The 15,975-nt window shown below is 43.6% G+C and overlaps 2 protein-coding genes across 7 annotated transcripts in view; both read left to right on the top strand.

The window, feature by feature from the left end:
• LOC122539703 (growth factor receptor-bound protein 7-like) overlaps positions 1–15,975 on the top strand; it is a 151,937-nt gene that overhangs the window by 65,488 nt on the left and 70,474 nt on the right. Inside the window, exon 1 of one of the 6 annotated variants that reach the window (XM_043674710.1) lies at positions 12,287–12,367. The exons of the other annotated variants lie outside the window; for them this stretch is intronic. The gene's annotated coding sequence lies outside the window, so the exon portion shown is untranslated. Of the gene's footprint in view, positions 1–12,286; positions 12,368–15,975 lie in introns of those variants that run through there. 6 annotated transcript variants of the gene reach the window in all.
• LOC122540054 (cytochrome c oxidase subunit 7A2, mitochondrial-like) lies at positions 15,052–15,437 on the top strand (the record flags this gene model as incomplete). The annotated part of the gene is made up of 1 exon (XM_043675391.1): positions 15,052–15,437. A coding segment is annotated over one exon (207 nt), but the record flags the coding sequence as incomplete, so codon positions are not given.

Raw genomic sequence — 15,975 nt, 5'->3', positions numbered from 1 at the left:
CACCCCCAAAGGTGTGAGATTTGACTATTCTTCTATCAGATTGGACATGACCCCATGCACAAATATTGTGTGACCCCATTTTATGCAGGACCTTTAACTTTTCATCTTAATAATGTTTCAGCTATTTTATAATGAGTATCCTCTTGTTTTCATTTGAGGTTTTCAAAACTACTTCTCGTATACACGTTCTGATCAACCACTGCTGGGATTTTAATCTTCCTGTGTGCTATTTTTACTATGCTGGTAAACACATTTCTCTTCAATTCCCGGCGATGCTATTTTAATGTTACTGTTAAAGGCATGTTACACCCAAAGGGGTAAAAGTTGTTTCTCTGTGGTCTCAGTGTGTCTCAGGGATGTGAATTACAGCCTTGCTCAGTCCTACTGCTTTCTCACTGACATGTTGCTGTTGTTGGTCAGGGCAGACTCACATCCCCACCTCCACACTCCTACCTCCTCCTTCCACATTAACTCAATGTGTGGTCAAGCCCTGTTTTCATTCACTCACTGAACACCCTTATGCAACTTCCCTGTCTGCTTTGTCAGTTACTGTAGTCAGCTGCAGTAATGATGATGTGGGGTTTCCAGTGTTGGACTGGGGTGGAGAATGCCAGAAGTCAGATGATACCAAGTTATAGTCCAACACAAAGTCAAAGAGTCATAGAGATGTACAGCACGGAAACAGACCCTTTGGTCCAACCCGTCCATGTCGACCAGACATCCCAACCCAATCTAGTCCCACCTGCCAACACCCTGTAGCTCAAACCCTCCAACCCTGACAACACCCTTGTAAATCATTTCTGAACCCTTTCAAGTTTCACAACATCTTTCCAATAGGAAGGAGACCAGAATTGCATACAATATTCCAACAGCGGCCTAACCAATGTCAGTACAGCTGCAAAGGAAAGCATACCAAATGCCCTCTTCACTATCCTATCTACCTTCGACTCCACTTTCAAGATGCTATGAACCTGCACTCCCAGGTCTCTTTGTTCAGCAACACTCCCTAGGACCTTACCAGTCAGTGTATAAATCCTGCTAAGATTTGCTTTCCCAAAATGCAGCACCTTGCATTTATCTAAATTAAACTCCATCTGCCACTCCTCAGCTCATCGGCCCATCTGGTCAAGATCCTGTTGTAATCTGAGGTAACCCTTTTTGCTGTCCATTACATCTCCAATTTTGGTGTCATCTGCAAACTTACTAACTGTACCTCTTATGCTCACATCCAAATCATATAAATGACGAAAAGTAGAGGACCCAGCACTGATCCTTGTAGCACTCCACTGGTCACAGGCCTCCAGTCTGAACGGCAATCCTCCACTACCACCCTCTGTCTTCTACCTTTGAGCCAGTTCTGTATCCAAATGCCTAGTTCACCCTGCATTCCGTGAGATCTAACCTTGCTAACCAGTCTCCCATGGGGAACCTTGTCGAACCGCTCTGCCCTCATCAATTCTCTTTGTTACTTCTCCAACAAACTCAATCAGGTTTTGTGAGACATGATTTCTCACGCACAAAGCCATGTTGGCTATCCCTAATCAGTCCTTGCCTTTCCAAATACATGTAAGTCCTGTCCCTTAGGATTCCCTCCAATAACTTGCCCACCACCGATGTCAGGCTCACCAGTCTATAGTTTCCTAGTTTGTCCTTACCACCTTTATTAAACAGTGGCACCATGTTAGCCAACCTCCCCGTCTTCTGGCACCTCACCTGTGACTATCGATGATACAAACATCTCAGCAAGGGGCCTAGCAATCACTTCCCTAGTTTCCCACAGAGATCTATGGTACACCTGACCAGGTCCTGGGGATTTATCCACTTTTATGTGCTTCAAGACATCCAGCACTTTCTCCTCTGTAATGTGGACATTTTTCATGATATCACCGTCTATTTCCCCACACTCTATATCTTCTATAACCTTTACTACAGTAAACATTAATGCAAAATACTTATTTAGTATCTCCCCCATCTCCTGTGGCTCCACACAAAGGCTGCCTTGTTGACTTTTGAGGGGCCCTACTCTCTCCCTAGTTATCCTTTTGTCCTTAATGTATTTGTAAAAACCCTTTGGATTCTCCATCACCCTATTTACCAAAGCTATCTCATATCCTCTTTTTGCCTTCCTGATTTCCCTCTTAAGTATACTCCTACTACCTTTCTACTCTTCTAAGGATTCACTCGATCTATCCTGTTTCGGAGCACTGCCCTTTTGTCAGGTGAAGTGAATAAAAGCCCACAAACACAGAATTTATGGGCAAGAGATCAAAATGTCATACACATGGTAAATGGAGTGTTGAATAATAAGTCTCTGCAGGTGAGTAAAGTATCAACAGCTGAATAGTAAGTGAAAGGGATAACCTGTGATCCAACTAATTGAGGCAGAGAGGTAATTGCAAAAAATTAAAAATAAGGTGGTTCTAGAGACAAACCAAATGTCTCTAATAACATAATAGGTCTAACCAAAGTATCAAGTCATCCAAACTGTACAAACTAATTAAGGTAGAGACATCATAACAAATCATCAAGGTGATGGTGTTAAAACAGGACAGTAAGGAAGATTTTACAGATATAGAACAGTGTGATGGGGGTTACATGTAGCACATTGAGGCTGTTTTCATGGATATGGAACTTGGCTGTCAGTGTCTGCTCGGCGATTCCATGTTGTTATGTATCTTGAAGGCTGCCTTGGAGGACACTTACTCAAAGGTCGGAGTCTGAATGAGTTTGACTGCTGAAGTGTTCCCCAATGGGGAGGGAACATTCCTATCTGGCAATTGTTGCATGGTGTCCATTCATCCATTGCCTTAGTATCTGCTTGGTCTCACCAATACACCACGTCTCGGGGCATCCTTGCCAGCAGCATACATGATAGACAATGTTGGCCAAGTCACCCGTGTATCTGCCATGTACGTGGTGGGTGGTGTTCCCACATGTGATGGGAGTATCCATGTCGATGATCTGACATATCTTACAGAGCTTGCTGTGGCAGAGCTGTGTGGTGTTGTGGTCAATGTTGTCCTGAAGGCTAGGCAGTTTGCTGCCAACAATAGTCTGTTTAAGGTTTGGTGGTTGTTTGTAGGCGAGAAGTGGGGGGCGTAGGGATGATTTTGGTAAAATATTCATCGTCATCGATGACACGTTGAAGGCTGCGAAGAACATGGTTTAGTCTCTCCAGGGAAGTACTGGACGACGAAGGGTACCCTATTGGTCATGTCCTGTGTCTGTCTTCTGAGGAAGTTGAGGTTTTTCATTGTGGCCTGTTGGAACTGGCGATCGATGAGTTGGGCATCGTATCCCATTGTTATGAGGGCATCCTTCAAAATCTTTAGGTGTCTGTCACATTCCCCTCATTTGAGCTGATCCTGTGTATGTACAGGGCTTGTCTGTAGGGGATGGTTTCTTCAATATATTTGGGGTGGAAGCCAGAGAGATGCAGCATCGTAAGGTTATCCATGGGTTTGCATTAGAGTGAGGTCCTGAGGTATCTGCCCTTGATAGATATGCATGTGTCCAGAATGAGACAGATTCTGAAGAGTAGTAAAGGTAAGTCTGATGGTGGGATGAAATTTGTTGATATCGTTGTGTACTTGTTTCAGTGATTCCTTGCCATAAGTCCAGAGGAAGAAAATGTCATTGATATATCGGAGGTCCTGTGTGGCAAAGAAGTCCTGTTTGAACTTGTGCATGAAAATGGTGGCGCATTGGGATGCAGTAGGGCAGTGAAAGGGTTGGTTAACTCAGTTGACTGGATGGCTGGTGAGTGATGCCAACAGCCAAAGTTCAATCCTCCATCAGCTGAGGTTATCTCCTTCCCAACCTTTCCCTTTGCCTGAGGTGTGGTGACCCTAGAGATAACCATCACCAATCATCTCTCTCTACTGAGAGAGCAGATTTATGCTCCTTTGGAACTACGGTGACTTGACCCTTTTGTTTTTACCCTGCAACATGCCAATCAATATTGATTCATCTGTCACAGTCAAATTTTCTTTCTTGGGATCTAGTCAACAATTAACTCTTCATTGGGTGATTTTGTTTAATGTTTAGCATTGATACTTAATAAATTCTCATATTCATCAATAAAAACATTCATTTGCTAGAGTGAGAGAGAGAGTGACCCCATTTCTCTCCACAACTTGTCTTCAAAATCCCTACAGCACATGCACTGCAGTGAGTCAAGAAGGTAGCTCACTACCACTTCCTCCAGGGCAATTAGGGATGTGCACTAAATGCTGGTCCAGCGACACCCATACCCTGCAAATGAATAAGAAAAATCTGGATAACTTTCCTTGCAAACCCTAATGCCATGTGAGTGAGTGATCCAGAGATCCAGCTACTGCACTGGGCAGATATTTCACTATGATAACTGGTGGAAATTAAACCCAAATAATAATGTAACGTGGAATTGAAAACTATCTCAATATGGTGATCATGAAGCTATCAGCATTTATCATAAAAACTCGTCTGTTTCAGTAATACTGTTTAGGGAAATAAATTAAATGTTTTTACCTGGTCTGGCCTACATCTCACTTCAAACCCACAGCAAAACCTCGTGGCAATGGTCTAAGAAGCCACTCAATTCAAGGGCAGTTCAGGACCTTCCAGCAATGCCACATTCTTGAAGAAATTAGGAAAAGTACTGAAATCAAAACAGGAGGGTCAGCAAGTGTTCAGCTGGCAGTTCAGTGAGATAACAGAATAGCTGGTTTATTAATGAGGTGTTCTACTTAATATCCAAAGTCACTACCCAGGACAAGGATGCAGAAACAGTGAGGCCTGAAACCACGTCCCTACCCCCTCCTGCAGCTTCTTTAATTTGTTGCATTTTGTTGCAAATTAAAGTTCCCAGTCAGATCCTCCTTTTATGGCTGAAGGTCTCCAGTTTCCCAGGAGTTGTCTGTTATTTAATCTTGGACTGTTGTTACCCTAAGAAGAAGAAAGATAGGTTTGCATTTAATTAGCACCTTTCATCACCACAAGACATCTCAAAGTGTTTTATGAAATAACCCTGTCACCAAGTCACCCTTTATTTACATATGAACAGTCCTGGACTTTAGTACTGCCTGTTCCGAGTCAGCTCTTGTATCTCTGACACTCCCCTTTTCATCTGTCAGCTAGGGCTCCCTGATTGACCTGGTTAACAGCCCCAATCAGGGAACTCATATTCTGAGGTCCAATAGCCAACTTGCACACAGCAAGATCCCAGAAAGCACAGTTTGACAGTTTTGATGTTGTTAATTGCGAGATAAACATTGGCCACAGGGCCCTGTGGTGATCTCCCCACTCCTCTTTGAAACACGGCCTTGGCATCTTTGCACTTACCGCCTGAGAGAGACGACAGGGCCTTAGTTTAATGACACCTGGAATAGGAATGTCAGCCTGGATTTTGTGTTCAAATTCTCGAGTGCGACATGTGACCTTCAATTAGCTTCATGACCCTGTGCCAGACCCTGATTGGAAACCTGACAGCAACAGATTTGGAGTTGTTTTTACTGGGACAATAATAGTTCAGAGGGAAAATTAACAGAAAGATCTAAATTTTGGATAGCTACACAAAAGTGCATTTGTATAAATAAGATACTGAGCAGAACAAGATCAGTGCCCCATCAGGCCTGAAACAAGTGTGTAAGACATGATTCTTTTCAGAAAGCATATTGAGAGAATCTCAGATGACAGCTTCTGTTTGCTGCTGATCGTAACCAGAGTTTCTTGGGATCCCTTCAAGCACCTTCAAATGGCCAATATCCCACTGATAGACCTCTGGCTCCTCAATTCTGATCTGTCCCCATTTTGTTTGAAGATCGGAAGTACACAAACAAGCTTCCAGCCAAAGGGACCCATCTGCTGACTCCATTCAATAACAGAGTTCACCTGTCCTCTCTACTTAAATGCCCTCGGGAGAATATATCTGCTTCTAGGAATTCCCTGTGTTGTTTTGCAGTTGATGTCTATCTTTCTATCTGAAAATAGTGCGACATTTTATTCAGTTAACCATCAAGGAGAAAGTATTAGTGATAGAACCCGAAAGAGGAAGGAAGAAGGATTCTTTAAATGCAAGTCTTGTTGAGATATGGAATCTCTAACAATTGAATTCTGAAGTCTAGAAAACCACAGCTCTTCAGGGGGGATTAGATAACCAATGCAAGCCAAAATATCAGAAGTTTTAGGAAAAGTGCAGAGTTTAAAATAAAGCCATTTGATATCAGAGTGATGTGCAAAGGCTGCAACTCTCATGCTGCAGCTGCCTACCAGTAATGCAGCGTGTGCAGCTGGGTTCAATGAGGATGGGAAAAGGTTAATATTCCTCTTCATGCCCCAAGCAAACAACATTCCCACGTTTCTTGACTCTGAGCCAAGAACAATATTTCATCATAGGTTCATGTTGGCCTGTCTACTGCGACTAGGCCTGATAGATTTGAAAATGTGTTGTGCAAATCACACGGTTTGAATGTTTAGACTGTAATTAAAGGGAGTGTCATTTTACACTGCCTCTGCCGACTAGTCAGACTTTGCAATAAGTCAAAAAGTGTGATGCTGGACAAGTACAGCCAGTTAGGCAGCATCCGAGGAGCAGGAGAGTCAACGGTGGGTAGGTAGCTGGGAATGCATTAGGTAGATGAAGGTGGGGGTGAAGGTGGTAGGTCAAGGGGGAGGGTGGAGAAGATGGGATAGATGGGAAGAAAGATGGACAGATAGGACAGTTCAAGGGGGCGGTGCCCAGTTGGAAGGTTGGATCTGGGGTAAGGTTGGGGAGGGGAAATGAGGGAACTGGTGAAATCGATGTTGATCCCATGTGGTTGGAGGGTCCCAAGGAGGAAGATGAAGCATTCTTCCTCCAGGCGTCAGGTGGCTAGAGTTTGGCAGTGGAAGAGGTCCAGACTCTCCTGCTCCTCGAATACTGCCTGACCTGCTGTGCTTTTCCAGCACCACACTTTTCTACTCTGATCTCCAGCGTCTGCAGTCCTCACTTACTCCGAGACTTTTACTAGGTGCTACAAAAGCACCATTGGTTGCAGAGTGAGTTATTTTGCAATGTCCTAGGACCCTCTCATTGACACTCAGCACTGAGAATTGTCTGACTTCCCATTCTGGAGCAGTGAATGAGTGAGTGGGTGGTGGAGTGGGAAGGGGAGGACAGGGTATTTGAGAGTTTATGATGTAGATGTTTACTGTTTTAGTCTCCATGACCTGTCAGACTGTAGCCAGCTCCTTTCCTTTGGATTGTGGTCTATGTGCTGTATGCACACAGCAGGGGGAATGAGGCAAAACAGGGAATAGGAGCTGGCAATCAGTCATTGCTTCTACTGGGCTTTGTGGATAATCAACTTGTGAAATGATATAACAGACCTCTTCAAGAGCACGTGCGTCCTGAACTTGGCCTCCCAGTCCAGAGATAGAGACATTACCATGCTGCCACAAAAGCCCTTTATTTAGCTTTGTATTTGTTTCCTTGAAGTGACTTGCCCCCACATTCACAGTGATGCCTCATATGATTTGTTGTTTGAGCTGTCATACTGCAGATTGTTGGTTTCACCTGTTCAGGAGAGTCTGGTGACACATAAAGCATGGCACCAGTCAAGAGCTGTCATATGACAGCTGATTAGGAACTGAGGCCATGATCATGTGTCAATGACCAGAGGGCGATATTGGAATATGCTGTTCATCTCTCAATGGCTGGAAACATCATATCTGGAGTTATGACTGACTCCTTGGCTTCAGTTTACTGTCATGAAAGATCACACAGCCTCACAGTGAGAAGAATTAAATGCATTTCTTAAAATAGAAGTTTGCATAAATAAAGTATTCAGCTTGGCCTTTCACAGGGTTTGCTGCAGTTGCCAACATACCTGTTTGTCTTCCTGGTGCATCTGTTTTATAGCTGTAAGTTCAGTATTTAGAGTAAACTTGTAAAAATGTTCACTGCATTCACTTCCTTAATTTGCTTCATTCAGCTCCTATATTGTTAAGGATATAAAAAAAAGGAGCAGGAGAAGGCTGTGTAGCATCTCGAGCCTGCTCAGATATTGATCAGGCCCTAATTTTTATTTTCAACTGCATTTTTTCTCTAGTGTCCAAAAAATCTATTGATTTCAGCCTTAAAGATACTCAACAACTGACTATCTAAACTAGTATGGCAGGCAAATGGGAACCACACTGTATGTTCAGATGGATCAGATTCAAATCAGGAAATGAGAGATAGAACGTGCAATGGTGATGTAGTCAGCAATTCAGAAAGATAAAAGAAGTGTGAATTAAAAAGCATCCAGCAAAAGAAGTTGACAGTGTTGCGCTGCTTGAAAGATAGACACAGGACAGCACAATGCCATTACTACAACAGAAAGCTGGGAAAAGGAGGGGCAAAATTGACAGCTCAATATCCTTGGATATAGAGTGTTCAGACAGGAGAGAATAGGTGATGATAAAGGAGGAAAGGTGTAGCAGTATTGGTTAAATAATCAATCATAGTTGTGAGAAGAGATGATATATTCAATCTGTTAACAAATGTGGCTCTATGGGATGAACTTAAGAATAAAAAAAGGGCAGTCACACTGTTAGGTGATTATGATAGACCCCCAAATAGTGTGAGGGAGGTAGAAGACCATGTATGTAGACAAATCTCTGCCTGTAGGAATAAGAGGTAGACAAATAGGAGGCTGGTAGAACACAGTGAGCCAGGCAGCATCAGGAGGGACAAGCAGGAGGCTGGGGGAACACAGTGAGCCAGGCAGTATCAGGAGGGACAGGCAGGAGGCTGGAAGCAGACAGGAAGCCAGGCAGCATCAGGAGGGACAGGCAGGAGGCTGGGGGAACACAGCAAGGCAGGCAGCATCAGGAGGGACAGGCAGGAGGCTGGGGGAACAAACCAAGGCAGGCAGCATCAGGAGGGACAGGCAGGAGGCTGGGGGAACACAGCAAGGCAGGCAGCATGGAAGTGGAGAAGTTGACGTTTTGGGTGTAACTTTTCTTCAGGTCTGCGGGTGGGTATTGGGGGAGCTGCAGAACAGGAGGGAGTTGAGGTAGGGACAGATGAACACAGGTAGAGGGTATGACTTGGTTGGTCAATTGAATAAGAGGGCAAGAATGGTAGGAGACTTTAACTATCCCAATATCAATGGGCTTTCAAACAATATGAAGGGCATTAATGGTGAAACATGAATGTATTATGCCCAGAAATCATTTTTTACACAACACATGACAAGCCCAATGAAAGGAGACACAATCGTGGATTTAGTTTTGGGAAATGAAGATGTGCAAGTGGTGAACTAACAGTTAGCAACCATATTGGGGTTAGTGACCAGAATTCGGTTATAGTTTAGTATCATTATGGAAGAGGAGAGAGATAATTCAGGAGTGAAAGTTTTTAACTGGGGGAAGGCAGATTTTACAAAACTGAGCAGTGATTTGGCTGAGGTGGACTGGACAGGACTGCTAAAGGTTGTCTAGAAAAATACAGGGGAGGATTAAGTAGAAAGAAAAGCTTATGATAGTCACAAAAACTCAATGCTGCAGATTGGGGCGGCACGGTGGCTAAGCACTGCTGCCTCACAGCGCCAGGGACCCAGGTTTGATTCTAGCCTCGGGCGACTCTCCGTGTGGAGTTTGCGCATTCTCCCCATGTCTGCGTGGGTTTCCTCCAGATGTTCCGGTTTCCTCCCACAGTCCAAAGATGTGCAGGTCAGCTGAATTGGCCGTACTAAATTGCCCATAGTGTTTTGTGCATTAATCAGAAGGAAATGGGTCTGGGTGGGTTACTCTTCAGAGGGTCGGTGTGGACTGGTTGGGCCAAATGTTTCCACGCTGTAGGGAATCTAATCTAAATAGCCAAGAGGAGTACAGAAAGTACAGGGATCAAGTTTAAAAAAGAAATAAGGAAATCAAAGAGAGGGCATGAAAAAAATATTAGTAAGGAAAACCCCAAGATGTTTTATCAGTGTATAAACAACAAAAGAATAGTTAAGGAAAAGGTGGGACCTATCAGTGATGAAGAAGGGAGTATGTGTGATAATGCAGAGGATATGGGAAAAAAAATTAAATGAATTTTCTTTTCTCCGTAAGCATAAAGGAAAGGCATAATGTATATACATATTCTGAGAGGAATAGTGTGAAATATTGGACAAAATAATCATAACAAGAGAGGAAATGTTAGAGGAGTTAGAATCCTTAAAAGTGGATAAGTCGCCAGGGCTGGATGGATTGTTCCCGCGAATGTTTGAAGGAGGCCCAGGAGGAAATAGTAGATACTGTGAGAATTATTTTCCAATCATCACTGGTCACAAGTGAAGTGCCAGAAGACTGGAGGAATGCAAATGTGGTTCTGTTGTTTGAAAAGAGTATAAAGGAAATGCCAGACATTAAAGGCCCGTTAATTTAACTTTGGTAGTGAGCGAGTTGTTAGAATCAATCCTGAGAGACCAGATAAATTGTCACTTCAAAGGCCTGGATTTGTCAGGGATAGTCAGCATGGCTTTACTAAAGGAAGGCCATGTCTTATAAATTTGATTAAATTCTTTGAGGAAGTGACAAGAAGAATTGATGAGGGTAGTGCAGTGGATGTTATCCACATGGATTTCAGTAAGTCATTTGACAAGGTCCCTCATGGCAGACTGGTCAATAAGTAAAAGCCTTTGGGATATAGAATAATGTGTTGAATTGGATCTAAAGTTGGCTTAGTAACAGGAAACAGAGTAATGGTCAATGGCTGCCCTTGCGAATGGAAAGCTGCTTGAAGTGATGTTCTAGAGATTAGATTAGATTCCCTACAATGTTGAAACAGGCCCTTCAGCCCAACAAGTCAACACCGATCCTCCAAAGAGTAACCCACCCAGACCCATTTCTCTCTGACTAACGCACCTTACACTGTGGGCAATTTAGCACGGCCAATCCACCTGACCTGCACATCTTTGGACTGTGGGAGGAAACCGGAGCACCCGGAGGAAACCCACACAGACACGGGGAGAATGTGCAAACTCTACACAGACAGTCGCCCGAGGCTGGAATCGAACCTGGGTCCCTGGCGCTGTCAGGCTGCCATGCTAACCACTGAGCCACCATGCCACCTGTAAAGGGCTCGGTGTTGGGACCCCTGCTGTTTCCTTTATACATTAACGATTTGGACTTGAACATTGGACGGGCACAGTTGTGAAATTTGCAGATGTTTAAAAAATTAGCTATGTAGGGGATAGTGCAGAGGATAGCTGTAAGCTCCAAACTGATACAAATGCATTGGTGGAGTGGGCAGCAGAATGGCAGATGGTGCTCAACTGTGATAAGTGAGGGGTAATGCATTTAGGGAGGTCAAACAGTAAAGTGAAATACACAATAAAGGGGAATACACCGAGAGGGGTAGATGACATGAGAGATCTTGGCGTGTGAGTGCACAGGTTCCTAAAGTTGGCTGTACAAGTTAGATAAGGTTGTAAAGAAGGCATATGGAATTGTCTCCTTCATTGGCAGAGGTATAGAATACAAGAGTGGGCACATAGTGATGAAACTGTATCAGATACAGATGAGACCACAACTGGAATATTGTGTGCAGTTCTGGTCACCACATCACAGGGAGGATGGAATTGCTGTAGAGACGGTGCAGAGAAGATTGATAGAATGTTGCCAGGGCTGGAGAATTGAAATAATGAGGAGAGATTGGAGAGGTTGGGATTGTTTTCTTTGGAACAGAGAAGGCTGAGAGGTGACATGACTGAGGTGTACAAAATTGTGAGGTGTAGAGATAGTGTAGACAGGAGAGACCTGTTTCCTTTGGCAGAGAGTTCAAAAACCAGGGATCAGAGATTCAAGCTAAAAGATTACAGGGTACATGGGGTAGTCCTTTTTTACACAGAGGGTGGTGAGTGTCGGGAATTTGCTGTCAGAGTTAGTGGTAGAGGCAGAGACCTTAAACTCTTCAAAATGTCCCTGAATCTGCACCTTAGGTGCTATAAGCTGCAGGGCTATGGACTGTGAGCAGGAAGAAGGGATTAGAAAGGGCATCTGAGTGTCTTTGGGTCGGCATGGACAAGATGGGTGGAATGGCCCCCTTCTGTGTTGTATCATTTCTGTGGTTCTCTGGTATCTACAGCCCTCTGGTGTACAGCAATCCAGATTCATGATTTTCTGAGTAAAACACATTGTTCTCATCTAATTGATTACCAGTGACATAGTGTTTGGGGATGGGCTGGATAAAAGGCATTGAAATGTTCGATTGGCAATTATCATATTGAATGATGCAGCATGCCTGATGGGCTGAAAGGCCTACTCTGTACCTATTATCTTAAATGCTCTTTGAGGGAAGGTCAATCAATCCTTTCGCCAATCAGGCCTTTAGCTGCCGCTAGGACCTTGGGGTGAAAGTCCAATAAAGCAAGAGCTGCTGGTGAGTCAGATCTTTTGCACTTAGCAGTCCAGGAGCAGGGCAAGGCAGCTGTACATGGGCTGCCATGAGCAGACAGAGCAAAGAGCAAGCTAATTGATTTGTTGCTTGGGGGTTTTGAGGTTGGGGCTCACAGATAGAGAGGTTGCAGGCTGGATACACCCTTGCTGTGTGTCCAGACCCTCAATGAGGCAATTTGATTAAGGAGACCTCCACCCATCCCTGTTTACAAGCTGTGGGCTCAAGGTTAACCTGTTAGTCACTTGCAGCTGGGTGAATAGATTTTCTAAGCAACCTGTTCAGCAATATTATTACACACCTCTGGAGCAGATGGGACTTGAACCCAGATCTCCTGGTTCAGAGACGGGTACATTACCTCTGAATCACATGATCCCTTGTGCTCGGTTATTCCCAGAGGGCTGGATGTAGTGCTTAATTGGCCATTTGCGGACTGTGGCCTCTGACCAGTGGTGTTCCACAGGGACTGGTATTGGGTCCACTGTTGGTTGTCATTTATATAAATGAATAGGATGACCATATAGAAGGCATGGTTAGTATGTTTGCAGATGACACCCAAATTGGTGGTATTGTGAAGAAGGTTACCTAAAATTACAAAGTGATCTTGATTAATTGGGTCAATGGGCTGAGGTGTGGCAGATGGAAAAATGTGAGGTATTGCATTTTGGTAAAACAAACAAGGGCAGGATTTATCCAGTTAATGGTAGGGCCCTGGTTAGGGTTGTAGAACAGAAAGGCCAAGGGATTCAGGTGCATAATTCTTTGAAATTTACATTTCAAGTAGACAGGGTTGTTAAGAAAGCTTTTAACATGCTTACCTTCATTGATCAGACCTTTGAGTACAGGAGTTGGGAATGTCATGTTAAGGTTGTACAGGATGTTGATTAAGCCTCTTCTGGAGTAGTGTGTGCAGTTCTGGTCACTCTGCTATAGGAAGGGCATTATTCAATTGGAGAGAATTCAGAAAATATTTTCTGGGATGTTGCTGGGAATGGAAAGTTTGATTTATAAAAATAGGCTGGGACTTTTTTAGAAGCATCAGAGGTTGAGGGGTATACTTATAGATGTTTATAAAGTCATGAGGTACATAGATAAGATGTTTGCAAGGGTCCTTTCCCTAGGGTGGGGAGTTCAAAGCTATGGGACATTTTTTAAGATGAGGAGAGTTTTAAAAAGGATATGAGGGGCAACGTTTTTACACAGTGATTCCTGTATGGAAGGTGCTGCCAGAGGAAGTGGTGATTACAGGTACAGTTACAACATTTAATAGACATTTGGATAAGGACATGAATGGGAAAGGTTTGGAGGGATACGGGCCAGGAGCAGGCAGGTGGGACTGGTTTAGTTTGGGAACATGGTCAATGTGGACTAGTTGGACTGAAGAGTCTATTTCTGTGCTGTATGACTCTATGACTTGAGGGCAGGAGGTTAACTATGACCTTCTCACTCTGAACTTAATTCCAAGGGAAGTGAGAAGTGGTGGGCTGCTGGGACTTTGTTTTGCCATCACTCTGCATCATTAAGTGCCCTTCCCACCTCCAAACTCATTTCCTTGAAGAGCAGAAGATTCTGACCTGAGTAGTTGCATCAGACTCACTGCTGCAGCTGCCTGCAAACTAGAGATAAACAATGGTAACTACACAACACATTTTGTTCAGGTAGTGTCATGGTTGATAGCAATGTTACATACACTCCCTTAAAGGTGCATGTATCTCATATCACAACAGAATAATAAGGAATAGTGCATATTTTTATTAGGCTAGATTTCTGTGAAAGAACATTTTCATTCATTATTTTTATTGACTTAGGTATGACTTTTTAAATAAATGAGCAATGTGCCCAAAACGAATTTCCAAATGTAATTTCTGTATGGTCAAACAAGTGAAAGTGAAAGTGAAAATTAGAAGAATCATTCTTAGCATTTACCCTCTCAAGCTCTTTCAGAATATTATCCATTTCAATTAGATCATCTCTCATTTTTCTAAACTCCAAACTCTTACTGCCATAGAGCAGGATTCAACCTGTTAAAGTTTAGTTGCCTTTGTCCTCTCTAAGGCAGATGTCCCCTTCCTCACAAACAGAGTAAAAAATCTGAATGTCGTACTCCAGGTGTGGTCTCACCAAAATCCGATATCAATTTAGCAAGATTTCCTTATTTTTGTACACCAACCCCATGTACTAAGGGTATATAAAACATTTTCTTTCCTCATTATTTCTTGTGCTTGCACATTAACATGCTGTATTTTTTGTACATGGTTACCCCAGTCCTTTGAACAGCAACATTTAATAGTTTTTCACTACATTAAAGGTTTTATGTTTTCATATTCTCCCTACGAAAGTGAATAACCTCACATTTCACCACATTATACGCCATGTGCCACCTTGTGGTCCACTCATTTCATCTGTCTATTTACTTTTGCAGATTATGGTATCTTAATTCCTTGTCACTGATAGTCTAACCCACCTTTGTACTGTAGCGATTGTAATCAGGGCCTGAAATGTCGATTTTCCTGCTCCTCGGATGCTGCCTGACCTGCTATGCTTTTCCAACACCACTCTAATCTAAACTCATAGAATAGGAGTTCCCTGATTGGGACTATTAATCTGGCCCAATCAGAGAGCCCTGGCTGAGATGGCCGGAGTGAGGGCTTTGAGGGCTTTCACAGTGAACCTTCAGCACTGCAGCCCGCCGGCGAGTGGAGAATAAGGTTCCTGAGAAGCAGAAGATATTTCAGGCGGACAATGGGTTGCCAGTCCATCGAAAAGGTAGTGTGATGGATGCTGTGCTCTACAGGCTAACCATGGGTCTCACTGTTGTGGGTACAGTCTATGTTATGTACGAACTCTTTGACATTGCCCTACCCAAGAAGAAGTAACATCAGCTTGCAGCCAAGTTGGAAGTCTTTGTTTCACTCCACAGTCCTGTCTGAATGTTAACCTGTAAATTATCAGGGATCTTATTTTACAAGTGTCTGTTCACTGCTTATGGGAACGGTTTTTATTTGATGATGAAGCGTACATAATTAAAAGAAAAAGTGACTTAGCACAAAAAAAAGAACAGGAGTATCAGAGGTTCTGTTCACTCTGAAAGCTGGCTCAGAGGGAGCTGGATCAGTGGCAAGGGCTCTCCACGTGTAAATAAAGGGTAACTTGGTGATGGGATACCAGCCTCTATGGAGTTATTTCACAGCGCTGTCAATCCTGCGAAATCTACATTCCTTATATCTGGGGCTTGAGCCAAGATTGTCAGAGCTGTTTCACAGATGCATCAAGCAACAGCCTGACATAGTCATACTCACGGAATCATCTCTTTTATACCTCTGTCCTTACATACAACATCCTAGACAACACTAAGATTGTTGCTGGAAAAGCGCAGCAGTTCAGGCAGCATGCAAGGAGCAGGAGAATAGACGTTTCGGGCATGAGCCCTTCTTCAGGAATGAGGAAAGTGTGTCCAGCAGGCTAAGATAAAAGGTGGGGAGGGGGTCAAGGTGAGGGTGATATGCCGGAGTGGGGATGGGGGCGGAGAGGTCAGGAAGAAGATTGCAGGTTAGGAAGGCGGTGCTGAGTTCGAGGGATTTGACTGAGACAAG

The sequence above is a fragment of the Chiloscyllium plagiosum genome, chromosome 33 (assembly GCF_004010195.1).
Source record: "Chiloscyllium plagiosum isolate BGI_BamShark_2017 chromosome 33, ASM401019v2, whole genome shotgun sequence".
Classification (NCBI taxonomy): Eukaryota; Metazoa; Chordata; class Chondrichthyes; order Orectolobiformes; family Hemiscylliidae; genus Chiloscyllium; species Chiloscyllium plagiosum.
This window is presented reverse-complemented; position numbering and strand designations above follow the sequence as displayed.